General features: G+C 40.2%; 1 protein-coding gene across 1 annotated transcript; it reads right to left on the bottom strand.

The window, feature by feature from the left end:
- Window positions 1-2618: 2618 nt before the first annotated feature.
- On the bottom strand, window positions 2619-11526 carry akirin1.L (akirin 1 L homeolog). Its single transcript, NM_001086040.1, is given in 5 exon segments — window positions 2619-4394; window positions 4937-5008; window positions 5924-6055; window positions 6197-6340; window positions 11188-11526. Coding segments are annotated over 5 exon segments (552 nt in total). The 5' UTR covers window positions 11381-11526; the 3' UTR covers window positions 2619-4383.
- Between the last annotated feature and the right edge of the window lie 16460 nt (window positions 11527-27986).

Raw genomic sequence — 27986 nt, 5'->3', positions numbered from 1 at the left:
GTACAGAGAGATTTATACTAATGTCTCTTCTCTGTCCATACGAATTAGATTAAAAAGACAAACTTTAAAGTTATAGTTTGGATTTTATTCTACTGCACATGGACATGATTCAGGAAAACAAAGAGTTTCTCTGGAATTTCAGAAGAGATGGTGTACGCTATATAAATAAATGATGATGATGATGATCCTCATTGGCTTGTACCCCAGACAGGTGCACTTTTCAGTGAATAAAAGCAATGGGGAGGGTCTAACATCTTGCCATCCCCATATGGATTTGTGTTGACTTGTCTTTTAAAGGCTACATTTTGGAATATACATTACAGGTATGGGATCTGTTAGCTGGAAACCCGTTGTCCAGAAAGCTCTGAATTACAGAAAGGCCATCTCCCACAACCTCCGTTTTATACAAATTTTAAAAAATGATTTCCTTTTTCTGTGTAGTAATAAAACAGTACCTTGTCTTTGATCCCAACTAAGATATAATTAATCATTATTGGAAGCAAAACCAGCCTATTGAGTTTGAGGTTTACATGATTTTCTAGTAGACAAAGGAGAAGGAAAGGCTAAAATTAAGTAAGCTTTATCAGAAAGGCCTATATAAATACACTAGCAAACCTCAAAGTAGTGCTGCACTGAGTCCTCAGTAACACAACATTACTTTCCTGCTATTGTGTACACACGGGCTTCTGTATCAGACTTCTGGTTTTCAGCATAAACCTCCAGGGCTACGGCTTGAGCATGCTCAGTTTGCTCCTCTCTCCTCCCTGCTGTAATCTGCGCCCAAAGATATGCGTGTGCAGGGAGAGACTCAGGCAGGAATTGATGTCACACCAAGCTAATATGGCAGCTGCTATCCTAAACAAACGACCTTCTAGAGCGGTTTACTCAGATATGGTAAAGCATTCTGAAGAATATAGTATTGTAGCTTGCACAATTGTGGCTAATCTATTGGCAATAAATTGCTTTGGTAGCTTTCCTTCTCCTTTAAGGTACGAAGATCCAAATTACGGAGCTCTGTTATCTGGAAAATGCCAGGTCCCGAACATTCTGGATAACAGGTCCCATATCGGTAGAACAGGATTCATTTTTAACAAATGACACTGCGGATTAAAAGAGGACACCTTTCTAGTTTTGTTACAAATTTATTCTTATCAAGCAACTAAAGGGTAACAAAATTCAAATCCAAAATGTATTACTGTAATTGGGTTGGGTTGTTGGGACACTTGCTACAACTAGCAGCCCTATAAGATCCCCTATCTTGCCATCTTATCCTCGAGGCTTCTATGTCACTGTATTCTCTCTCCCTGCCCTGGACGTTGGGCACATCACTTACTGCTCATGTCCCGCACACAGAGCAGTGGAGTAACTTTGGATATCTGGAGTCGGATTCGCCAAAAAATGTACCAACTCCTAATAACTTTAAATAAAATCACGGAAAATAATCAAATCAGATTGAAGAGCTTCTGTGAAGGAGGATATGGCAGAAGCTATTCTATTTCTAAGTACATTACTTAAGTTCATTTTGGATTTTATAGCTATATGCCATGTTCAATTAATATACAAGTTGTTTTATGGTTTCCAATTGTTTTGAGTTTATGTAGTTTAACTTTGACTTTGGTTTAGAATTACCAAAAGATGTGATTTATATTTGAGCGGTGATAAAAAAAAAGTTGTGTACTTAACTTCTTTCAATCAACATGGAAAATACTTTAATACGTATATTAAAAGGATCAGTAACACCATAAAATGAGTTTTAAAGTAATGAACATATATATTATACTGTTGCTCTGCACTGGTAAGAGCTGTGTGTTTGCTTCAGAAAGACTACTATAGTTTATATAATCAAGCTGCTGTGTAGTCATGGGGGCAATGTGTAAAAGAAACGGATCCGCACACACACCGATAAATGCAGTCGGGGAATATCCCCTTTTATTCAGCCACCAAACATCAACGTTTCGGGGGGGGGGGGGGAACACCCACCCTCCTGATGAAGGGTGGGTGTCCCCCCCCCCCGGAACGTTGATGTTTGGTGGCTGAATAAAAGGGGATATTCCCCGACTACATTAATCGGTGTGTGCGGATACGTTTCTTTTACACATTGGTTGCTAAGGGACCCTGCCGGGTCAACGGAAGGAACGCACCACCAGCTTGCAGGATTGGTGAACTACAAGTGTGCGGTAGGATAATTACATTGTAGTCATGGGGGCAGCCATTCAAGTTGGGGAGAAAAGACAGGTTACATAACACATAAGCCCTGTCCAATACAAAATGTTTTATCAGTTATTTGCTATGTAACCTGTGCCTTTTGTTTTTTCCAGATTGAATCGCTGTCCCATGGCTACACAGCAGCTTGTTTATATAAACTATAGTAGTGTTTCTGAAGCAAACTAACAACTTTTGCTAGTGCAGAGCAACAGAACATCATATTTTAATTTTGTTACACTTCCAGTTTTTGGTGTTTCTGTTCCTTTAAAAACATAGGAGTTGAGTTGAAAGTACCAAATACTGAGGCCTTAGCAAATAGAACAGCCACCCAAAGTATCCTTTTTCCTAAGTTCATAATTTCACCTCCCCCCCCCACCCCAAATAGCCCAAAAGAACATGAAAAGCTAATATCGTTCATTAACAATAGAGCAACACATTTTATTTTCAAACTTTTAGCTAAAGCCGTTTTCCAGGTAGATTTGAGTTTATCATTTAGGCTAATATTTGTACAGCACATTAGTTATAAAATGGCGATATTAACATGCAGACATCATCTGTGCAGACAGAGGCCTTTTTTAACCCAAAAATGAAGCATTTAACAGAATTTAGCGGTTAGTTCACCAGTTTCGATTATAAGCGAGTGGCAGCTGTGTGGTGGCAGTGGAGGCTGGCTGACTTGATTAAATGGCAAACTGCAAAATGTCAAATACAGAAATTAAAGGCAAATATTATCTTGCATACATCAGCTCCTGACTTTAAACACTGCCTAACAGCACATTTATCAAAGATCGAATTTCGTATTCATACGAGTTTTTAAAAATTCCCCTAAACTTCCATAAATACAAAATATTGAAATTCATTTAAAAAAAAATAAAAATCTAATTGTTAAAACTCGGATGATTGGGATCGACCTGAAAACTCGAATCTAATTCAATTTGAATTTTAAAAACTCGACAAGTTTTTTCTCCGAAAAACAAAAAACAGGAAGGCTGCAGACAACTCAAAATTGATCCCTGGACCTCTCACATTGACTTAAACAGCAATTCGGCAGGTTTTAGGTGGCAAATTCGAGTTAAGGGCCATAGTATGATACATCTCGAAAAACTATTATTTTTTTTTTTAAAAAAAAAAACTCCCTAGTCGAATTTGACAGTTTTGACCATAAAAAAAAAATCTTGAAAATTCGAATTTTCAATTCGACCCTTGATAAATCTGCCCATTAATGTTCTTTATTTAGATATTTAAAAAGGTATTACAGACTATTAAACCAAATGATGTGCAAATAAGCAAGCTATGCACGCTTCCCTAACCAACCAAAATGGACAAATGACTTGGGCCAATTTTTAGCCACCAAAAGTTATAGTAATTTCTACAATGGACACTAGAGGCACAATATTATAGAAAGGCTCTGTGTACATGGAATCCCAGAAACTGCCACCCTCCTTCCCCACCCCCAAAGAGAAATGACACTTATTTGTGCAGCCCATATGAACAAACACTCCACATTTGCATGCCAAGTGAATTATAAAACCTTGTAACTAACTAGACAGGCTTCAATTATTTTTTAGCAGTTATTAAAGTATAAACATCATAAAACAATCTTCTGTCTGAAACAAAGAATACAAAATAAGGAGTTTCATACAGATTTCAGAACAAAGAGGATGGCTGTAGTATAAAGCAACCAATTTACAATCACTATTCACTAAATACGCCAAAGTTAAATCCTGTCTGGTCCTTAAACCCACTATCCTTTATGGACCATAAAATGTGTTTAAAACTTAACTGTAGTGCATCAAACACAGTTTAAAAATCCTCTTAATTAAATATTCAGAGGTAAATAAAATGAAAAAAAATAAAATGACAAGTCACTCCATTTAAAGAAATGGTCCATGTGCCATAAAAGGGCAGAATGTGATAAGATGAAGCTGTTTAAAACCTTCCAACAAATACAATGTGGCAGATTACAGTCACTTTTATTGTGAGCAGTATCAAAACAAAAAAATAAAAAGGTCCATTCAGGGATTTCAGACAGCAGAAGGCAGCCAATGAGTGTTAAAATCCTTAGAACACGACAAAAAAAAAAAAAAAAAAACGGTGGCACCTCATAGGTGGCAAGAAAGTGGAGCAGCCATGAACTTGGAAGTCAAAGCTGGAATCCAGGTGGCAAATGGGGCAACCTCAAGACACATCTGTAATTAAATATGAAACAAGTAAATAATTTGCAGTGCCAAAATTAAAGCACACTAGCACATTGGATCACCTCCATATGGGTTTATACTGAGGAGTTTTGCTCCATGCTAAGTGTCACCCCCAGTGGTTAATACACGAAGGTAGATTTATTTTAACCCAAAAAAGCATGGGCTACTTAAGAGTATTTTAAGCATGGTGCCAAAATGTCTGAAGCAGTCCCCTTAGGCTTGAGTGTAAATCCCACCTACAGTGTAAATCATGATATAACAGCACATTCCAGCATTGCCCACAAGTAGCCCTATTAGATTTTCCTTTTGTGTGATTTTTAAATAGGTGCTTATTTTAAAACAATTTGGGTTTTCCTTCAGTCTCTATGAGAGTTACCCTTAAGAGATTGTAGACCCCATTTAGATAACTAAAGCTACTGGTTGTGTATTGCAACCCCCTCAGCTACTGTAGCTTGTAATTCTGCACCTTACCTGCATAGATCACATGGGGTACTGGGGAAAAAAAATTTGTATTCTATTCATCTACCACTTACAGCTTGTAGGTCTTGCTCCATATCGTCGCATGATCTGGTCATGTGTGAACTTCACAAATGATTCATATTGTTCTGAAAAAGAGCATATATAAGTAACATACATTGAATGCATGGTTTTGAGAAAGCCCTTTATATATTTGCTTATTAGCTTTGATTTAGAATAGGACATGGACATCCTTCCAACAACTGTTTTTTGGTTATCGGTATCTCCTACCATATCTCTATGTCTGTACCATCATAGCACAGCAATTGTATTTAGGGGTATGTTGGGTAGAATGCAAACAAACAATAGTCAGTCTGGCCTTTTGAAAATAATGCATCATTTCTTTAAGTTTATACTATTAAAAACTTTAACTTTTATTTAAAATGTCCTAACTCCACTAAACACAATGAAGCAGGATTTCTGCTTTGGTTATGAGACTAGCAAGCACAGTAGAGAAAGAACCCATAAGTGACTTCCTAAGCTAAGGTCTCCTTTAATAAGAAGGCGGGGGTGAACCGATTACTGAAACCATGCAACGGAACTTTGGCTCTATTTCCCTTAGTTCCTCCTGCTAAAATCAGCTGAAAGAGCAGCCCCAAACTCATCTCCAATCTTGACCCTGTCTTAATATACAAGGGCATAAAGTTCGGTACCCCCCCCCCAAAAATAAAAAAAATATATAATTATTAATAGAAAAATAAAATTTAATTTTAAATGTATTTATTTTTAAATTACAATTTCTAGAAAAGATGGAGAAGCTTTAAAAGAGATTATTTGCCTGTAAATTAATTTTTAGTGTGATGTAGGGAGTGATATTCCGAGACAATTTTCAAATGATTGCCATTTTTTACATGTGGTTTAAGTTATTTATATTTATGTCTGGGTGACAGGTCCACTTTAAAGACAATCCAGCAGGATGTGTACACAAAATGTAAGTTAAATAAAGTACAGCATATAGAAAGTCACACTTTCAGCGAGTCAACAGAAGTAAAGAAATCACTGACCTGCAAGTTTTATGTTAAGTATTTGCTCATATTCTTCCCTGATTTTGTCCTCGTGGTCCTTCAGAAGTCGCTCACAAAGTATTCCCACCTGTCGCAGGCTAAAGGTTGGTTGGTCTTTCTTTACCAATGAACCTAACAAAAAAACATGGTCAATGTGTTTTTCCTTACAAATGCAACTGCACCATACATGAAATGATTGAAACACAAGATGGCATTGTTACACCAATTCCAAAATAAAAGTTTTAGGACTTCATAAAGACAGTAGTTATTTACCTGGAGAGGATGGAGCTGTGAGAGATGAGCAGCTGGCTTGTACCTCATTTGAAACCCCAGCTTCACCCTGATTGAATGCTCCTTCTAACTGCCTTCGTCTCTGATAGCGGGTATACTCTTGCTTTATGTTCTGCAAGATTTGTTCTGAAACAAAAAATATGAATGAATAAAACATACACGAATTGCTCTATAAGCCTCATGTCTAAAATATTAGTATTACATGCAAAAGCAGAAAAGAGCAATTAACCATGAAGAGTTAAAGGAATATTTCAGTGTAAAAATAAAAAATTAGGTAAATAGATAGGATGTGCAAAACAAAAAATGTTTCTAATATAGTTAGCCTAAAATGTAATCTATAAACACCACTTCTTGCTTTGCATCTCTCTTGGTTTCCACTGATTCGTTGCTAGGCAGTAACTAATCAGTGACTTTCTTTTGATTCTGAGCTGTATGCCAAGGATCAATTACAAACTCACTGAACAGTTATGTCCCATGTGGCCACCCTTCAAGTCGCTGACTAAATCAGAGTTAGAGAGCTGAAAGGCAGGTCCTTTGTATGCCATTTCAATGAAATGTATTGCAATATATCTACTACACAGTGGCAATATATTTTGTAGGAATCCAATTTTAAAAAATAACATCCTGCATAAAATAGTTTGTGTTTGTATGTGTATGTATGTATAAACTCCTACATGACCTTGACAGGTTTTAGATGGTGTATTTTCAGGTTCAAGCTATTTCCAGGGTAAGGGTATAATAGGTCTTGAGAAAAAAAAACTTTTTTCAACCTAAAAAAAAAAACAACTAGATTTTTTGACTCAAAGATACCATCGAAAACTTGAATTTTTCATGGAAAACACAACTCGATCCTTAATAAATCTGCGGTTAAAAGATTCTTTTTTATTGTTCTAATAAATGTCTTGATCCCAAATGTATATCTATAGCTCTTTTAAAAGGAGAACTAAACCCCCCCCCTGCAGCTGGGGGCCCCCGTTTGAGCCCCCCTCCCTGCTTCCTCCCCACCCATATGATGTTGTACTGGAATGGGTGTCCCCTCAGGCAAAACTGACCTGTATATGCAGGATAGCGCAGTGGAGCTCAGGGGTGCCATATTCGCTGGCTTCGGTGCCTTCTGGATCCTCTTCTTTATTTTCAGTTATTTACAGAGCTTTTTGGCTGCAACTGTGCATGCACCAAAAGCTGAAGTGTCTGCATTCACGTAAAGATGCCGAGGCTGGCGAACTTGGCACCCCTGTGCTCTGCTTTTTTGCATGTGCGGGTCGGTGTTGCTAGAAGGGGGGGTACTAGTTCTGCTGTGGCACTGTGAGGGGTGATGGCAGGAAGGGATGCCAGTGGCGGCTTGTGTGGGGGGGGGGGGGTTTAGTTCTCCTTTAATAAAGGACAAGACAAGACTGTTGCTTATGTCCAAAAAGGAAATAAACAAACTTATGACAGTCTTAGAAGGAGAGAAAATGTAATTATAAGCTACTTTTTAATACACATTAAACAGATGGGGGGTGCAAAATATTTATGCAATAGGCACAAAGAAAATCAGATATACTGCCACATACTGTAACATTAGCCCAAACATATGCAGTAGACTATTACGTATATGTATGTACCTGACCGTTAATCGGAGCACCCTCCCACCCACAATGCAATGTGGTCAATAACATGGATGGTCACATGATACAACTGTAAGGCCTGAGGGTAGTTCAGATAAACAAGCCAGCAATATGATTGGCACTCTACTAAAGTACATATATTCTATCATCATTCAGACTAACCCTGCTGATCATGTTGAATTATTACTTCATATATAAACTGTATCAATACGTAGATCTGTATGCTCTCTTTAAAAGATTTATGAAGTATTGCATTATGTGCACTGTAAAGTCTCTTGTTGGTGCTGTATAAATACACTCCTCAGTTTACTGAGAAAACATCTCAGATTTCAGCCACATGCAGAATATGAAGTAATTGTTTGCTAGTGAACAGCCACATTTATACATCATATAGCCAGACAAGAAGCTTAGAAACTGGATGATTTACTTTTGGCTATAGGTGTGCAACATGTGTTTTTGTAATATGCCATTATACTGAGCACACATCCTTTATCTCAGGCAATCCTCTAGCATACAAATGGAATGGAGAGATTCGAGCATGAATGAGGTTTTTCTTCTTTAAAAACAAGTTTAGAGAACATTTGTCAGACAAAGATTAAACTCCTTTTTGCAAATAAAATGCATGTGTTCCTATTGTACCTAGAGCATATGTAACACTACCACCATCCACAACTGCATTCTCTTTAACTACCTCCAAAATTAAGGAAAACTGCACTCACTAGGAATCCTGATCCAAAAAGGGTTTTAAGCACAACCCAAAGAGATTCTGTAGCGCTCGGTTTCTCTCTGGATATATATCTCTGAAGCTGCCATAGGGCAGAGACATATGTGAAAATTCTGGAGATTTAGTCGCCCGTCGACAAATCCCCCAGAAAAACCGTCCCGTCGGCTAGAATGTTAATCACCGGCGGGATGGCACTCTTTGTTTTCCCGAAGTCGCCCAAAGTTTCCTAATGAGGCAACTTCGGCTGCGATTTAGATTCTAGCCGGTGGGAAGGCAGTTGGGGGGAAATTAGTCGCCCGAAGAAGAGTTGCCGGGCGACTAAATAGCTCGAATTTTGCATACGTCTCTGCCCTTAAAGGAGCATACACCCCCCCTAGTTCATTGAATAAGCCTTGTACTGAACATACTTTTTGTCTATTATCATAACCACAAAAAACTAGGGATGCACCGAATCCACTATTTTGGATTTGGCCAAACCCCTGAATCCTTTGCGACAGATTCGGCCGAATACCAAACCCTAATTTGCATATGCAAATTAGAGGTGGGAAGAAGGAGATGTTTTTTACTTCCTTGTTTTGTGACAAAAAGTCACACGATTTTCCTCCCTGTCCCTAATTTGCATATGCAAATTAGGGTTCAGATTCAGTTCGGCCAGGCAAAACGATTCGGCCGAATCCAAATCCTGGCCAAATTCCGAACCGAATCCTGGATTCGGTGCATCCCTACACAAAACTGTTTTTGTTCTTTCTTGAGCTGAATGGGAAACTGAAGCTACTCAATATTTTGTCATTGTGAGGTAGATACTTTGTTTACCTGTGAAAAGCCACCTCCCTTTGTTGTGACTGTTTCGGCTTACAGATAAGGAATTCATTAGGCCAGTGCAAAGAGGCCGTTTGTTGACTTACATTCCATGTTCTTGATGTATGACAGGCACAGCATGAGCTGGTTTATCTTGCAAAATTGCATTTTCACACTGAAATTTGCTCTTTGTGCAGACATCCAGTGAAAATGGAACTTTATACTTTCTTGTTTCTGTGGAAGTCAGAGGATTGCCTTGTTCTCCACCTGCATTTCTACAAAATTGAAGAGAACGCATGGGGACCTATATAGTGTAAAATTAGACCTCACCAGAGTTAAATTCCAATGTTTTCTATTCAATCATATAGGATTTCCAGAGGCATGTTTATCAATAGTTGAAAGTCAAGAGTTCACAATTTGATAAAAATGCCATAGAAATTAATAGGATGCAGTGGAATTTTATGGTGACGAGCTATAATTTCATATCTTTAAAAAATCTTCCCCTGCTGGGCCACTGGCTTTATGCATGGGGGTGATCTGTGCTAATAATCTAATTTGCAAGAACCATACATGGAGTAGCTTCAGTTTCCCTATTTAGCTTAAATAAAGAATAGATTTGTGACAAACGATAAGCATACAATATGTTTGGCACAAACCCTATTTAATAAAGAGGGTATACTGCCTCTTTAGGGCAAGTCCACACAGGACGTTTTGGGGAGATTTGGTCGCCTGGCGACTAACCATCTCGTTTTTGCGGCGACCAATCGCCCCAAAAGCCTTCCCTGTTCCTGCGCCAGCTAAAATGGAAAAACGCTGGCGCTAATCACACGCAGCTATTCGTTCTCCGAACCCCCGCTTGTGATTAGCGCCAGCGTTTTTTCATTTCAGCCGGCGCAGGAACAGGGAAGGCCTTTGGGGAAAAACGTGGAGATTAGTCGTGTGTGGCCTGACCCTTATGAGCCATAGTGTTTTATAATTGGAATACTGTAAAGTTACCATTGCCCTTTCATCTTGTGAGTCTGGGGGGCAGAAAGGAAGAAGTGAAAGCCTTCATTTGATGCTACAGGTCAAAAAAATACAGGTGTGGGGGGGGGAAGCTGGCATGGGACGGCCGCTCCTTGTTCTGACAACCCAGAAGCTGTTTTGTATGCAGCAATCTGCAGGACAAGAAGCCAAAAAAAGGCAAAATTTGGGCAGTTTTGGGCATGACAATCACCAGCCGTAGATACACTTCTTTCCTTCTCATAGAAAGTCAACAAGGCTGAGCCGCAAGCTGTTAAAGAAAGATATCACTTCTCCCTGGTGCCATTAATCAGCCAAACATCACAACTCCCTGGGTACAGCCTCTGCTATCTAATATTACTGCTCCCCTTGCCCCTCCAAGGGAAACCAAATACTCCAGCTTCATGTTTGTACAGTAATTCAGCGGAATACCACAGGGCTGCAGAATTCTCAGTCATGGTGACACAGAATACACCCAGACTGATTACTAAGGGGACAGACAAGACACACAACAAGGTGATATATTTTACTTATTCTAAAAATCATTCATTGAACACACACACACAAATGGCAGAGACAATGCACATACATACAAGGACACATTATAGCTCATGTAGATTCCAGATGACATCACTGCTGTAGAATATAGGAACTTTTTGTTCTTACACACAGAAACGATGGCAGAACACAGACTTGCACACATTGTGGGGTCTAATCGGAGGCCCTTCAGTGGCTATGGCAAGGCCTCATATTGGAGAACCATTGCATTCAACGCATCCGCTCAATTAGACACATGCATGTGGCTCACGCTGGCATTGATTTGTAAAGAGAGGAGGCCTTACCAGGAGTGAGCCTAAGGTCCCCTCCCAGCGGCTGTTGTTGCCCCTGCTGTATCTCGGGCCTAATGCCGCATCTCTGAGGAGACGGAGTGGCCGGGGACCCGGGTAAAGGAGCGCACCGGCGTCGCTTGGGAGACTGCGGGCTCATTAGGGCCTCGAACTCCATCGAGCGCTTGAGCGTCGCTCCACATGCCATAATTGCCCCTCAGATCCCCGAGTCCTGCACCAGGAAAGCAGACGTCAACTTGTGCAGCTATCACGTGAAATAAAGCCCACGTCTAATACCCGACCGTCCCTTTCCAATATGTTCCTCTGCCTTCAACTCCGTCGGCAGCAATGGCGTTTCCTCCCAGGCAACCGGCCAAGTGCCACCACGTGACGTCACACAGCGGACCGCACCACTCAGTCGCAAGGGAAGCCCTTTGTTACCCAACCTTTTCGGGAATAATTGCCCAGTTCGCTTCCCTTTATCATCACTTACGATACGTATTGTTCGAAGGGGTGGCGGAAATGACTTTTGTGTGCAGATGGAGAAGGGACGCGAATGTCCCCCCCCCTCGGGTTTTTACAAAATGGTAGTTTCCAATACAAAATAAAATATCGATGTTGCGGTGGCAAAGGTCAGTCAGACGCTGCTGGGCTGGAATTAACATAGTGTGGGGAGGAATTGTCGTGAAATTAGAAAAGACGAAAAGTGAAAATTTCCTAAAATAAAGTTTTGGGGACGTGACGTATTATGTGGTGGTTTGGGGTCAAATGATAGCAGTGTGACGTACTGCGAGTTTAAAAATTGATCTCGGGCATCATGGGGCCACCTTTTCTGTAAAAAAATTAAAAGCCTTCCGATATATTTATCTGTTTTCCCTATTAATAACATTGGGATCAACCATCATTTTTACCTGCCAGGCTGGTAAAATAGCAGCCAGGTGGCAACCCCAACCACAACATTGCGATGAGATAATTACCCGTCCTGCGTGTTGTCCATTTACAACGTTTCTTTCAATGTACCAGTCGACAGTATACGACAAAAGTAGGGATGAGTTGTATATGTTGGTTTTGTGGTTTGGTTGACGTTTGTTACTGGATGCACATCTTTTAAAAGTTACCACAAAAGGGCCAATATAGCTGTCAATTCAGTCCTGAACCAGTTGGCGGCTTATTGGCAAATATATAAGGCCCTCCGGTTGGCCCACCTGACCGATATTAGCCAGATAAAGCCCAATAAATAGCGAAAAAGCCAAATAAATATGGCATCTTAAAGCAGCCCCTCTGGCATTTTCCAGAACTCACAGATTGCCAGTCCGGGTCTGAGTAGAAAGATCTGCTTTATGACCAGCATTTCATATTCGTGTGGGTAATAGATCAGGCAATACAAGCAAAGACTCACTATAGCAGCTTCATCCTCGGCCCACCTTTAGCAAAATGTCATAAAATGGTAAAGACAAAGAATAAAGACAAATTGTTTAGCAAAAAAGTACATTTTATTCCCCTTATCTTTGGAATTTTATAGAATTATAGTAATACATAGTACTGTATTACTATGGCAGGGAAGATATTAAAATGCCAACATTTTCCAGAAATATACACTAGAATGCTTTTCTTATTGTAACAGTTGGTTACAAATTCTGTGGAGAATTTCCTCTTTTTACAGTTATAATTATTTGCTATAGACACAGCTATGGCAGATACCCTGTTGCTGATGTTGTGAATAATCTGGCAAGCCTAGCAGTTGCCTAAAGCAATTGTTAGGCAAAAATAAACAACAAAAATGCTTTTGCTCTAAATCTAATTATAATGTGGAACCATTGAGAGTCAGGGATTTGGGAATGCTTTCAGACAACAAGGGAAGACAATAGCAGGGAACAGTTGTAAAGACGTGCAAAATGTTCCATGGGTCAACTAACTGACTACTTTTATCCACATTTCCTAATCCTGTTTGGGGGGTGGGGAAGGGCATGAATAGAGAGCAGTTTTTTTTGTCTTTAAAAGAGTTTGTCAGCATGTCCCTGTCCACAATCCCTAGAAGTAATAATATCAGGCTAATGGCATATGGAGGGATTTCTCTGCCATTATATTTTTGGCTATGAAGACAGTTGTATTTTACCAATTCAAAGTAGATTGTTGTCATTCAAGTCAATGGCCGGGACCAGCATTTCTCAGCTGAAGAATGCTATGAGCCCTGAGCCTTTTTACTGTTTTATCTGAGATCAGTTGTCAATCAAAATTGTCACCTTGCAGGAAAATCATAGCTTTTGATTTTGTTGATAATAGGCTCGTAAATCTACATGCATCGTCATAAGCACAAAGACAGGACATTAAGGATTTTAATTTGGTTAAGGTATTATTATGTATTTAAAGTGTTATGTGTGTGTGTCAAAAATTCAAGGTGTGGTCAGTCATACCACAGTTTAGAATTGATTCACAGCTAATATGCATATATCATATTCATCATAACAGAGGATTAAGAGTGAAAATATTTGTTGATTCAGTCTTAAAGCCATTACATGTCTAAATTGCATTGTGACACCCATGCTTCATAGTTTGATTAAAGGAACAGTACCGCCAAAAAATGTAAGAATGTTTGTTTCAGAAAAACTATTATAGTTTTTATAAACAAGCTGTGCAGCTATGGGGCAGCCATTCTAGCACAGAATACACAATGGATCACAGATAAGTTCTGAAGAATCCCATTGCATACTATAGAGCTTATCTGTTATCTGTTGAGTATACTGTGCCTTTTCTCTTTTTTCAACTTTCAATGGCTAACTTGATAACAAGCAGCTTGTTTATATAAACTATTGTAGAGTTTCTGCAGCAAACACACCAGTTGTATGAGTGCAGTACAATCAGTACATTGTATTTTCATTAGTTTAATGCACTTAAATTTTTGGTGTTACTGTGCCTTTAGCATTGCTTCCACTGCAGCATTTACCTTGTGGATATTACTAGAAATATAACACCTGGAAACAGGGCCACCATCAGAATCATGGGGCCCCACCTCATACTACTAAGTTAGCAGCCCCTGCAAAGTTTCACTTGTCAAACCCTTTCTCAGTAATGGTGTAGTAGTGCTGTGTTGGTATGCCAGTAAACAATGTACCCTCTAAGCAGGTCCGGACTAAGAATTAAAATAGGCCCTGGCATTTCAGGTACACAGAGGCCCAATCAGCCCACAAAGAGGCCCAAACAGCTCCCATCAGCCCACTAAATACTGACTTTCTATGGGACCTTATAGCAGCCACCCTGGCATCTCCCAGAACCCACAGATTGCCAGTCCAGGCCTGCCTCTAAGTATGTGAACATGCACAAGAGCTTTTGGATCAGCGCACAGGCACAAATAAAGAATCACACACAATTAAAGTCAGCACACAAACCTTCAATTCTGGCTGCTCAATGTATGGTCAGACTTCCCACTGCCGGCATGTCCATTGGTGATGTAACCTGCCCAAAACTAGTCGGCTACAAAACCAGCCCTCCTTTTTCAAATTTTCACTGTTTTGCAAAATTTTCCATGAAGCAGAATGGGACAGATTCGCCCGTGAGAATCGGATGGGAGCCTGGAGTACAGAGCCCAAAATCTAGTAACTCCCAACTTCTTCACAAGTCAGTCCCTTTGCATCCTGGGTATTGTAGTCTTACATTAAACTTGGCAGTCGGCAAATTGTTAAACAAAAGCTACATTACCCAACATGCTTTGGGAGACGTAGGCTTGGCACATTAGGGCAAGACAAACTGGCTTGTTTTCAAAGTACAAATCAGCTAAGCTAGTACTTTCAAAACCCGCATGGGCTTTAAATTAGTAGCCATTTTGTCTGGAAAACCGCCAACCTGGCAACTCTGCTGTCAGTTAACCAGGGGCAGTGCAGTATATTCAATTGAAAACATTGTGGGTGATGCAACAGGAAGACTGGTGGGTGGGAACACAGACTGCAGATTTGCTTCCAGATACACAGAAATACCAAAGATGCCTTCTCATTAGTGGTCTGTGTGAACCAGCTTCACTTGCCCACAGTACCCTGCACTTCCAGTTTGCCAGCAACCCTTGCTTGTAGGCTGCACCAGGTCAGTTTTACTAAATTTAAGTTAGTAGACATCTGAGATTCCCCCTGGTCTCTGAAGTGGCATAGAAGCCTAAATTACTTGATGTGATGCTAAAAAGGTTTAAACCTAAACTGTTATTCCTATAAGGACAAATATTCACCTAGGGCAAGTAACGTTAATTAGCACATTTTGCCTATAATACACATTCACATTAATTCAAAATAGCATTTAGTCCATTTTCCCTTATTACAACTGAATTACTAATCTGAAAAACATATTAGTATAGCTGTGAATCAATACAATGTATGCACAAACACCACAAATATTGCATTCAGATTTTAATAACGTGCATAACCATCTCAAATGGATTGAAAGTTTTATGAATTCAAAATTAATATATAGCTTTAAAGCAGGGAAGCACCGAATCCAGGATTCGGTCAAAATTCAGCCTTTTCAGCAGGATTTGTATTCGGCTGAATCCAAGTGCCTGGCCAAACAGATTTTGAATCCAACAAAATAAAACATCTATAAGTCAGAATAGTACAGTACCCCAGTTAACATTGAACTCCCAGAATCCCACAAAATTCAAATAAAATAAAGCAAGTTAAATTATGTCATGAATTATGTCAGCGCTACTCAGCCCCAATCACTTCCATAAGTACCACAAGTTGCTCTGCAGCTGCTACTAGTGTTCAAAAACGTATTCATTATGAACATTGCAATAAGTAGCACAAAGTGCTGTGTATGCCTTAACTCTTGGGATGTTTAAAACCAATATAAATGCTTGTACTATTAAGTGCCTTCGCTTTAGTATTTGCTGCAGGTGGCTTTGAAGGAGATGAAAGGGTGGTTGGGTAGAACTCAAGAAAGGTGAATAATAGGGGGGAAAAATCGAAGAATGGACAAGGCAATTAAAAGACATGGGGGAAGGGACTAATTAGGAATGTGTATGCGGGAGGGAGTGATCGGAAAGAGACAAGACTGAATTGTAGCGTGTAGAGATATTCTGATTCCCAAGAGAAAGCTGTCAAAGTAAGCCAAAGGGGTGAGGGAATGGTTATCCCTTTACTTCCTGGGATATTCTGGGAGATGCTCGGCTGCCTGTGAAAGGGGGAGAGAACCAATGGCACTCTTCCTGTCTCTTTCCTGTGTTTTGTCTGCACACAGCCACACAAGGAACTTAGAAATTTGGAGAGCAAGGGCTGACTTGTCCACTAACTCCAAAGTCTCTGGAGGGGACATAACAAACTAAATGGATCACTCTGTCTCTGCATTTATTAAAATGCCTTAGGGCATGTGGGTTGGGTTATTATACACTAGTCCTGAACAGATTCTGGCCATACATGTACACCATTCATGTAAAGACTAGTATTTGTAATGGCTACACATCTACACAGCACTTTACACAGATTATGGGGTTAATTTACTAGTGCTGATGCTGTGTGCAAAATGCACATTTTGAAGGAAATCATCATGTTTTTTTAATGATAATTCCAGAGTAATTGTGGTCATGAGCGGTAGATGCACCTAACATAATTGTGGGCAATACATTCAAGTTTACACAGTTGTGCTTCTACTTTGACATGAGTTAGAAGCAATTTCGCTGAAACAATTGGCTCCGAATGGTTCATTCCCAGCATCTGATTCTTTAGACGCAAATTGGCAGCTTTTTTTGCCAAAGGCCACTGTGGGAATCCTGGAGTTACTGCCACCTTTGAGTGCAACTATTTATAAGTGCAAAGAGCGCCTTTTGACTCAAGCAGGGAGCTGCACCAGGAGCAGGAGCACCCACTAGTTACCAGAGGTGGAAAAAATTGTAAAAAAAGTGTAAAAAAAATGGTCCTGGAAACTTTAAGAGCTGAATTTTGGAAAAACAGAAATTGCACTCTCTTCGCTAGCGTCCTGAACCCTCCTGTTTATGAGTGTGTGTGGGAGGCGACAGCAGCAAGTTTCCTCAGCCTGTGAAGGAACCAGGGTAGCCCCTAGACTCAACTACCATTAATAAGTGGGAATTTTTTTGTGCAATTGGCTGTAGCCTACTTGTGCAGCTGCACTTAGTCGTCGTAATTGAGCCCTTATACAGCATTCCCTCCCTGTCCCAGTGGAGCTTATAGTCTAAAGTCCCTGTAACATTCATATACACTAGGGTCAACATTTTCAGGAGCCAGTTAACCTTGTATGTTTTTGGAATGTGGAAGGAAATCCACGCAGACATGGGGGCAAACATAATCCTTGCAGATATAGGCCAAGCTGGAATTAAACTCAGGATTCCAGTTTTGCAAGTCAAACATGCAACCCAATAAACCTCACGCTACTATGAATTCCAGTTGGTTCTGGGTTTGGGCAAGTTTAAAGGAGTGGATGACCTTTACGCCAACTTTTAATATGTTAAAGAATGTCTCATTCTAAGCAACTTTTCAATTGGCCTTCATTTTTTCTTTTTATTGTTTTTGAATTATTTGCCTTCTTCTTTTAAATCTTTCCAGTCACTGATCCCATCTAAAAGACTACACATTTATTGTTATTGCTACTTTTTATTACTCATCTTTCTATTCAGGCCCTCTCCTATTCATATTCCAGTCTCTTATTCAAATCAGTGCATGGTCACTAGGGTAATTTGGACCCTAGCAACTAGATTGCTGAAATTGCAAATGAAGAGCTGCTGAAAAAATCTCAAAAAAAACCCTCAAAAACCACAAATAATAAAAAAAGAGATCAAATCGCAATTTGTCTCAGAATATTGTTTTCTACATCCTATTACAAGATAATTTAACGGTGAACAAACCTTTTAAAAATACTATATCACAATGCACCATGTTGGTTAGTGCATGCTGCATTGGCAGATGAAAAATAACGAGACTGGTACAATAAACAATCAGCCATACCATGTTCAGCCCCTCATACACTCTCTGTCTGTTCAGCCATGGTCCTATCCACCAGAGAGTGATCAGCCTGTGTGTGTGGCTGATTCTACTTGATACAAAATACGTAATTAAACATTATAAGTAAAATGAATTGCAGCAAATAATCTCAAAATTTATTTACTTTAATCCATTTATAATCTAAGAATTGTTTAGCAAAATCACACTTTTTCACAACAAAAAAAACACAATAAAATGTGAATTTGTGTACAACAAAGGAAATCTTCCTATCCATCTATTCTGACAACTGCCCCGCCCCTGTGGCTAATCTATAGATGTTGATGCTATAGGACCATGGAGGGGGGGGCTATTCACATGGAGAATTGCTGGAAGGACCTCCGTATATTATCCATCTGGACAAAAGTAGGGTTTCAGAATGACAGTTCTACTATACAGTAATCTTTGTGGTAAATGCATATGGCAGTATATAGCCAATTTGTAGCAGCAGGGATTCTGGGTCCTGCTGAACCCTGCTCAGTTGTTTAGGGATAACACCATAGTTTGACTTGAGTCAAATCCTGTTTAGATCCTCTTAATGTGTAAAATCCAGTTCACAACCTCTTAACATCTGTGCATCATTCTTCTTTATTTGAGAAACATTTCCCTATTTGTATCATTGAATTCCCAAATTCTTATATGAGCATCATATCATGCCTCCCAACATTTGAAAAACAGAAAACAGAAAGAGGGAGAAAAACAGAAAGAGGGAGAAAATATATGCTGCACCAAAAATTTTGACTACGCCCATTTTGGGCCAAACTCCCTAAGAGGCATGTTTACTAACACTGGATATACATATCTGGAAAGATTTCTGGATATGTTGCCCATGGCAAACAATCGGCAATTAGATTTAAACAGCCACCTATAAGTTAACAATCAAAAGCAAAGATCTGATTTACTATGGGCAACATCTCCTGAAATCTCTCCATATATTTATCTCCAATGATAGTAAACATGTCCCTAATTAAATTCTATGTTCATTATACAAAATTTGGCACGTAATGGAAAGTTTGAAAACATGTCTGGGGGTTTTAGGGTCATGTTTTATGTGTTATTACAATTTTGCTAATGAAGGTGAAATTGAGATTTAAGTCTCAGTTCTCCCAAGAGACCTGCTTATCTTATTAGTTAGAATTGTATCTTAAGACCAAGTCGGCAGCTTAGTGGTCCGTATGGGGCCCTCCGATCGGCCAGATCTTAATGGGGCAGGGTTAAAGATCCCATTGGATCGTGGCTGCATCTGTTCGTTGATGCGGTCCCGCGATCCAACCGCCCGTAATGCCTCCATTCTTATCCGATCGTTGGGCCCTAGGGCTCCACAATCAGATCAGCCCGATATTGCCCACCTCAATGTGGGCATATCTGGGAGAGATCCGCTCGTTTGGCGACATCGCCAAACAAGCAGATCTCCCTAGCTTAAATCGATACCGACACGTTCCTATAGAAATCATAGGAACGTGTCAGTATTAAGTATGTGCTGCACCCAGAATAGTTCCCCTCAAGGCCACCCCTAGCCCCGCGAACCTGCATGAACCTGACCCTCTGTAACGCTGGGCTAAGGGCGGCGCGATCCTTCCATAGGCTAATTACGAATGAAAACAGGATTTCAGCCTATGGAAGGATCGCTCCGCCCCCAGCGTGATTGAAGCAATATGGTTAGCCGGTTAGCTGCTCCAAGGTTCACTATGTGGGGAACTATTGCGGGTGCAGAACATACTTGATACTGACACGTTCCTATGTTTTTTAATGGACGGATCGCTCCGCCCCCGGCATGATTGATGCATGATTATTATAGGAATGTGTCGGTATCGCTTTAAGTGCAGGTGCTGAGTATTCTGGGCTCTCTGCAAAAAACTGAATAAATGGGAAGTGTATTCTGCTAACTAAGAAAACAAAATAAAAGTAAAAGAAATGAGTGGATTCCATAAATTGTATTTCTCAATTCATTAAGTGAGGTCTAAAATTTCTATTCTATCTCTAGTTCTGAAAGCTTTCACTGCATTAATTATACTTTGGAAGACTTGTTGGCTCCTTTCATGCCCCAGCTTTATCTAACCTCTCTAATTTCCTGACAAGACAACTTCAGAAGAATGAAGCGCCACATTTTTTCCCCCCACCGCTTATTTATATTATTGCCAGTGGGAAATCATTTGAAGGAGATAAGTCTGCCCATGGTAGTGAAGATTTATCACATTCAACTAATCTCATGGTGTGCCAGTACCCTTATTCTTGATGAAAGAAAAAAACCATCCCACCCAATTGCTCCTCCTTTGCAAAGGTGCAAAGCTTGCTACAATTCTTACTGCCTAGAGCAGGGGTCACCAACCTTTTTTACCCGTAAGTCACATTCAAATGTAAAAAGAGTTGGGGAGCAACACAAGCATGAATAAGTCACTTGGGGTGCCAAATAAGGGCTGTGATTGGCTGTTTGGTAGCCTCTATGTGGACTGGCAGCCTATAGGAGGCTCTACTTGGCACTATACTTAGTTTTTAAGCAATTAAAACTTGCTTCCAAGCCTGGAATTCAAAAATAATCACCTGCTTTGAGGCCACTGTGAGCAACATCCAAGGAGTTGGAGAGCATCATGTTGCTCACGAGCTACTGGTTAGGGATCACTGGCCTAGAGCAACCAGTCATAAAGTAGTATTTACTGACCACCTCTTTAAAAGCAAGCATCTTGCTATGGGTTACTGGACTGTGCCAAACATTGCGCCTTTAAAGGGGAAGGAAACCTCGTCGGCGCTAACCCCCCTCCCCCCCTCCCGTGTATTGCCCCCCCTCCCTCCTCCCCCCTGGCCTACCCCTCCCGCTGGGCAAATGCCCCTAACTTGTTACTTACCCTTCTGCGCAGGTCCAGTCCAGGGAGTTCACAGGCGACATCTTCTTCCACGCGATCTTCTTCCTCCTTTGACCGGCGCATGCGCAGTAGGATCGTTTCGCCGGTACGATCTACTGCGCATGCGCGTGACTTTTGTCGCATGCGCAGTAGATCCATACCGGCGAAACGATCCTACTGCGCATGCGCCAAAACGCCGGTCAAAGGAGGAAGAAGATCGCATGGAAGAAGATGTCGCCTGTGAACTCCCTGGACTGGACCTGCGCAGAAGGGTAAGTAGCAAGTTAGGGGCATTTGCCCAGCGGGAGGGGTAGGCCAGGGGGAGGAGGGAGGGGGGGCAATACACGGGAGGGGGGGAGGGGGGTTAGCGCCGACGAGGTTTCCTTCCCCTTTAAAGCATATGGGAGACAGTGCTCTAATGTAGCAGCTGAGTTGAAGTTTATTTTTTTTAACAGGTTTCCTTTTTATTGAGTTTCAAAAATACAGAAAGCAAAAAAAGGGGGGGGGGGAAGGGGAAAAAGTCAAAGAAAAAGAAGGTACAATAACATCATATCATCAATAGCATAAGATCAAATATACAGTAAATTACAGTACATCAATGCAAAGTAGCACCTAATTGAATATCACACCACAATTCCCACATCTTCTGAAATTTATCCGGGCATCCCCGAGCTTCATAAGTTAGTTTTATTAACGGAAGCATGCTATTAACATAGTCTATCCACTCTTTCTTAACAGGAGGGTCTGGGGAGATCCAGTGCATCACCAACATTTTCTTTGCATAGAATAGCAATGTCCTCACAGTTAATCTACCAGGGGCAGCTGGCAGTAGATGCTCAACTATCCCTAACAGGCAGCCTTCAGGATTATATACAATAAGCACCTCTAGGGCTTCTGAGATATACATACACACTTCCTTCCAATAAACTACTATTTTCGGACAGGTCCATACCATGTGCCAGAAGGGACCATCCATCATATGACATCTTGGGCATCTTCGCTCTGCCAACCTGCCCATTCGAGCTAATTTGTTAGGAGTAAGGTAGGTACGTAGCAGAAACTTATGCTGAATTAATTTATCTCTGGCTGAAATCAAAAAGCTATATAAGTGCCCTGTCACTTCCTCCCGTTGGTCGCTAGTAAGGGTTGGCAGATCTATTCTCCATGTGTCATATGCTCTCACAAGGTAGGTATTGTAAGCAGAAGATTAACGTGCACATATGAGATCACTTTAGGAGGATGAGGCTGACGTAAATAGGTAAGTATTGCCGGTTCTGATAAGCTCCCTAACATACCACTGAATTGTGAGTGAAAGCCGAGTTGAAGTTTTAATTGAGATTGAATACCGGGCTGATTTTACGAGGCCTGGGCTTTATTTTGTGGCGACGACACTTTGTGCACTAGTACATTAGGACTATATAATAAACATAGTTATATTGTTGGATCACTTTGGTTTGGTAACTATTATCCTATTATGTTCACTTTGGTTAGACAACTATTTTTCCACTATGTTCACTTTGGTTTGATAACTATTTTACCCCTTTAAACCTAGCAGAAAAAAACTCTTTAACCACAAGGTGGCATGGTAGCCCAGATTATTGTGTTTTCGTGTTAAAACAATTGTCAGAATCCCCAGTGCAGTGTGGTGCACCCTGTTGCACAGGTGAGAAATTAGTAGAGAAGGTAGATGTACATCCACAGAGGATTTTTTGTTTGATATATCACCACCCTGGTTTAACTGATGGTAGTTTTTTAATAACATTTTACCTGCCACACCATCCAGCAGCAAGGAGAACAAGGGGTGATAAAATAGGACCGAAGTCACTCTTACTTGCTGTTTGATTTTGTTTTACTGTATCAACATTACACCACCAGAGAAGTCTTTTCTGATTAAAGATAAAGATCTTCCCCAAACTCCAAAGTATTTGCCCACTACTGCCGACTTGGGTCAAAACCCATCACTGTGTCCCTGTGTGACATTGGCAAGCTAGCATAGTGACTCACACTCTAGAGTTCAGTATTGTGACAAAATGTCCTGTTTTGTAAAACTTCTGTAAACTGAAGCTGTGAAACCATTTGTGCTCTGTATTAAAACATATATCCGGATATTTGTTCACCAAATGTCCAGCTGATGAAATATTGATATAAGCAGTGGGTGTTTCTTTTCTTTTTTTTCTTCCTTTAAGAGGGCATTTGTTGTGACCGATTCCCTTGCATACGAGATCTCATCATTACCAATGTATGGACAATACGGTTTATCCATCTTTATTGCATACACTGATTGTGTTGTTTTCTGGCTCCCCATTGATCGGAATATTAATTGAATCTACCCATATCTTACATAATGTGTTTTGTTATGTTAGTGATTCGTTTCCTGTTTTCCTTGTTATAAATCTAACCATATCAGTAACAGAGGCGGTCCCTCTGTTACAAGGAAAACAGAATAATACTAACTTAACGTATAATTCTACACTAAGTAATGCAAATTTCAAAAGTAAAAGTAGTAACCTCTGTTGTATGCTGGCAAATGCACGGAGTTTGTCAGGTAAAATGGGAGACCTAGAATTAATTGCATGCTCTAAAAATTATGATATAATTGGTATCACTGAGACCTGGTGGGATGAAACATGTGACTGGATTGTGAATTTAAATGGTTACACCCTTTTTAGGAGGGACAGAGGGATTAAAAAGGGTGGAGGAGTGTGTTTGTATGTAAAGCCTGAATTAAAGCCATGCGCTAAAGAAATAACAATAGCTGGCACTGGTGAGGGTGTAGAATCACTCTGGGTAGAGATTTTGACTGGGCAAAAGGTAACAAAAAGAATTATCATTGGTGTATGCTATAAACCACCTCGTATTAGTGTCGAGTATGAAGCCCAGCTACTCTTGCAGATACAAGCGGCTTCACAGCTGGGTCAAGTTGTTGCTATGGGTGACTTCAATTATCCAGACATTGACTGGGGTTATGGGGTTGCTAAGACAGAAAAAGCTAGTAGGTTTGTAAATATGCTGAATGACAACTTTTTATTCCAGCTCGTTCAAGAACCTACTAGGAATAACTCTCTTTTGGACCTTGTAATAACTAACAATACTGAACTCATCTCTAACATTTGTGTGGGTGAGCATTTAGGGAATAGTGATCATAACATGGTCTCCTTTGAGATTCTGTTGCAGAATTCTATAAGGGAGTAACTAAAACACTAAATTTCAGACTTGCAAACTTTGCATCTCTGCAACATATTAAGTGGGAAATGCTTTTCACAGGGTTAAACACAGAACAAAAATGGGAAGTCTTTAAAATGCTGCTTAATAAATATACTTGTCAGTATATTCCACTTGTAAGCAAGGAACGTCGTTGCAAAGCAAAACCTTTTTGGTTCAATAGAAGCATTGGTGTTGAGGTGGGTAAGAAAAGATGTGCTTTTATGGCTTAGTTATCTGGGACAGCCAAATCATTTATAAGGTATAAGGAGGCCAATAAATCATGCAAAAAAGCTATAAGGCAAGCTAAAATTGCTATAGAAAAGGATATTGGCAGCAAGCAGTAAAAAAAATCCAAAATTATTTTTTAAATATGTTAATAGTAAAAAAATTAAGCAGGAAGGGGTGGGACCCTTACTATCAGAGGGGGGTCAGCTGGTAGATGAAAACAAAATAAAAGCGCAGATTCTGAACTCATATTTTTCATCTGTCTACACCAGTGATCCCCAACCAGTAGCTCGTGAGCAACCTGTTGCTCTCCAACCCCTTGGATGTTGCTCCCAGTGGCCTCAAACCAGGTGATTATTTTTGAATTCCAGTCTTGGAGGCAAGTTTTGGTTGCATAAAAACCAGGTGTACTGCCAAACAGAGCCTCAATGTAGGTTGACAATCCACATAGGGGCTACCAAAATGGCCAATCACAGCCCTTATTTGGCACCCCAAGAACATTTTTCATGCTAGTGTTGCTCCCCAATGCCTTTTACTTCTGAATGTTGCTCACAGGTTCAAAAGGTTGGGGATCCCTGGTCTACACAAATGAGGAACCAGTAAGTGAAGGTTTCCTTCTTAACAGTCCCAATTCTAGTAATACGACTAATGATGCATGGTTCACACATGAAGAACTTCAAAAGAGACTAGAACATGTTAAGATTAACAAAGGTCCAGGGCCAGATGGTATTCATCCCAGGGTAATTGGTGAGCTTAGCTCTGTGATTGCCAAACCTCTTTACTTAATTTTTCAGGATTCATTGAGATCTGGCATAGTGCCAAGAGACTGGCGAATTGCTAATGTGGTGCCTCTATTGAAAAAAGGATCCCGTTCTCAGCCTCAAAACTATAGGCCAGTTAGTCAGACGTCAGTGGTAGGAAAGCTTTTCGAAGGGTTAATAAAGGATAAGATACTGGACTTCATAGCAAATCATAATACTATGAGTTTGTGCCAGCATGGTTTTATGCTTAATAGATCTTGCCAGACTAACTTAAGTCTAACTGTAAGTAGAGACCTCGATTCTGGGATGGCAGTGGATGTGATTTACTTAGACTTTGCTAAAGCATTTGATACAGTGCCACACAAAAGGTTACTGGTTAAATTAAGGAATGTTGGCCTGGAACATAGTATTTGTACCTGGATATAGAACTGGCTAAAAGATAGACTACAAAGAGTGGTGGTAAATGGAACATTTTCCAATTAGACCAGTGTTGTTAGTGGAGTACCGCAGGGCTCTGTACTAGGTCCCTTGCTTTTCAACTTGTTTATTAATGACCTGGAGGTGGGCATTGAAAGTAATGTTTCTATTTTTGCAGATGATACTAAATTGTGCAGAACTATAGGTTCCATGCAGGATGCTGCCACTTTGCAGAGTGATTTATCTAAACTGGAAAACTGGGCAGCAAACTGGAAAATGAGGTTCAATGTTGATAAATGCAAGGTTATGCACTTTGGCAAAAATAATATAAATGCAAGTTATACACTATATGGCAGTGTGTTGGGAGTTTCCTTAAATGAGAAGGATCTAGGGGTCTTTGTAGATAACACGTTGTCTAATTCTGGGCAGTGTCATTCTGTGGCTACTAAAGCAAATAAAGTTCTGTCTTGCATAAAAAAGTGCATTAACTCAAGGGATGAAAACATAATTATGCCTCTGTATAGGTCCCTGGTAAGGCCTCATCTGGAGTATGCAGTTCAGTTTTGGACTCCAGTCCTTAAGAGGGATATAAATGAGCTGGAGAGAGTGCAGAGACGTGCAACGAAATTGGTTAGAGGGACGGAAGACTTAAATTATGACTGTAGACTGTCAAGGTTGGGGTTGTTTTCTCTGGAAAAAAGGCGCTTGCGAGAGGACATAATTACACTTTACAAGTACATTAGAGGACATTATAGACAAATAGCAGGGGACCTTTTTACCCATAAAGTGGATCACCGTACCAGAGGCCACCTCTTTAGACTAGAAGAAAAGAACTTTTATTTGAAGCAACGTAGGGGGTTCTTCACAGTCAGGACAGTGAGGTTGTGGAATGCACTGCCAGGTGATGTTGTGATGGCCGATTCAGTTAATGCCTTTAAGAATGGCTTGGATGATTTTTTGGACAGACATAATATCAAAGGCTATTGTGATACTAAGCTCTATAGTTAATATAGGTATGGGTAGATAGAATTTGATTAAAAGTAGGGAGGGGTGTATGTATGGATGCTGGGTTTTCATTTGGAGGGGTTGAACTTGGTGGACTTTGTCTTTTTTCAACCCAATTTAAAGGAGAAGGAAAGCTATGGAGGCATTTTATTGCCAATAGATTAGCTGCAATAGTGCAAGCTAGAATGCTATATTTATTCTGTAGAATGTTTTACCATACCTGAGTAAAAAGCTCCAGAAACTCTCTGTTTGTTTAGGATAGGAGCTGCAGTATTAACATGGTGTGACATCACTTCCTGCCCGAGTCTCTCCCTGCTCTGGGCTCAGATTACTGTAGAGAAGGGAGGGGGGTGGGGAAGAGGAGCAAACTGAGCATGCTCTTGCCCAGGGCAATGAGGTTTAAGATGAAGGCAGGAAGTCTGATACAGAAGCCCATGTGTACACAATAGGAGGAAAGAAATGCAGTGTTTCTTTTGACAGGGGACTCAGAGCAGCATTACTTTGGGGGTTTACTGGTATATTTAGATGGACCTTTCTGATAAGGCTAACTTAGTTTTAACCTTTCCTTCTCCTTTAACTATGCAACTATGTAACTATATCCTGTTGGCACAGAAACCCAGTTCCATTAGAGAAAAATTATGCTGATTAGCTTTATTATGTGCTGTTCTAGACTATAACAAAATGTGTGTGACTAAGTGCAGCCCTGGTGTGCAACTGCTTGGTAAAATGGGCCAGTGGTATAACTATAGAAGAAGCAGACCCCTTTTGTTGGTGTATTTACATTTTTTTTCAGTGCAATGACACCTAACAGCTTTTTTCACTGTTTGGTGTTTTGCATTTACACATGACACATGACAGCCAAGGAGACATCTACACAAAACACAGAAGAAAACAACTTGCATAGCTGATGCATTTAGCTCTGCTTGTGTCCCAACCATAGCTCCATTGTCAATATATTTAGTAGATGGTACATTAGACACCTAAGATCTAAATCAGAGTCGCTAAAGTTTCACATATTTATGCTAAGGTCTTATACACAGCAGGGGGGTTGTTTATTATTTAATGATGCAAAATGTTGTAATAGCTAACCCTAGTTCAGTACTCTGTGTCCTAGCAGAGAATCAGTTAACCAATCAGTGCAAAATATCTAGATATTTGCAGCTGTATTTGGAGACAGTTATTTACATATAAGACAGATGGTGCTGTTTAGTGTTGGGGGTGGGGTGTAAGATAAAAAACAGAGGGCAGGGTATATATACCAAATACATGGTGGGAAAAGTTGGAGGTGAGAATATGAAACTAGCAGTTGGTATAATAAGGAGAAACAAGAAAGAGCTGAAGGAGGGGCTGACAAAGGCTGTTTCTAACCATAATCAGCAGGAACAGAAGGA

The sequence above is a fragment of the Xenopus laevis genome, chromosome 2L, assembly GCF_017654675.1.
Source record: "Xenopus laevis strain J_2021 chromosome 2L, Xenopus_laevis_v10.1, whole genome shotgun sequence".
NCBI classification, from domain to species: domain Eukaryota; kingdom Metazoa; phylum Chordata; class Amphibia; order Anura; family Pipidae; genus Xenopus; species Xenopus laevis.
The sequence above is the reverse complement of the archived record's forward strand: the minus strand, read 5'-3'. Positions and strand labels throughout refer to the sequence as shown.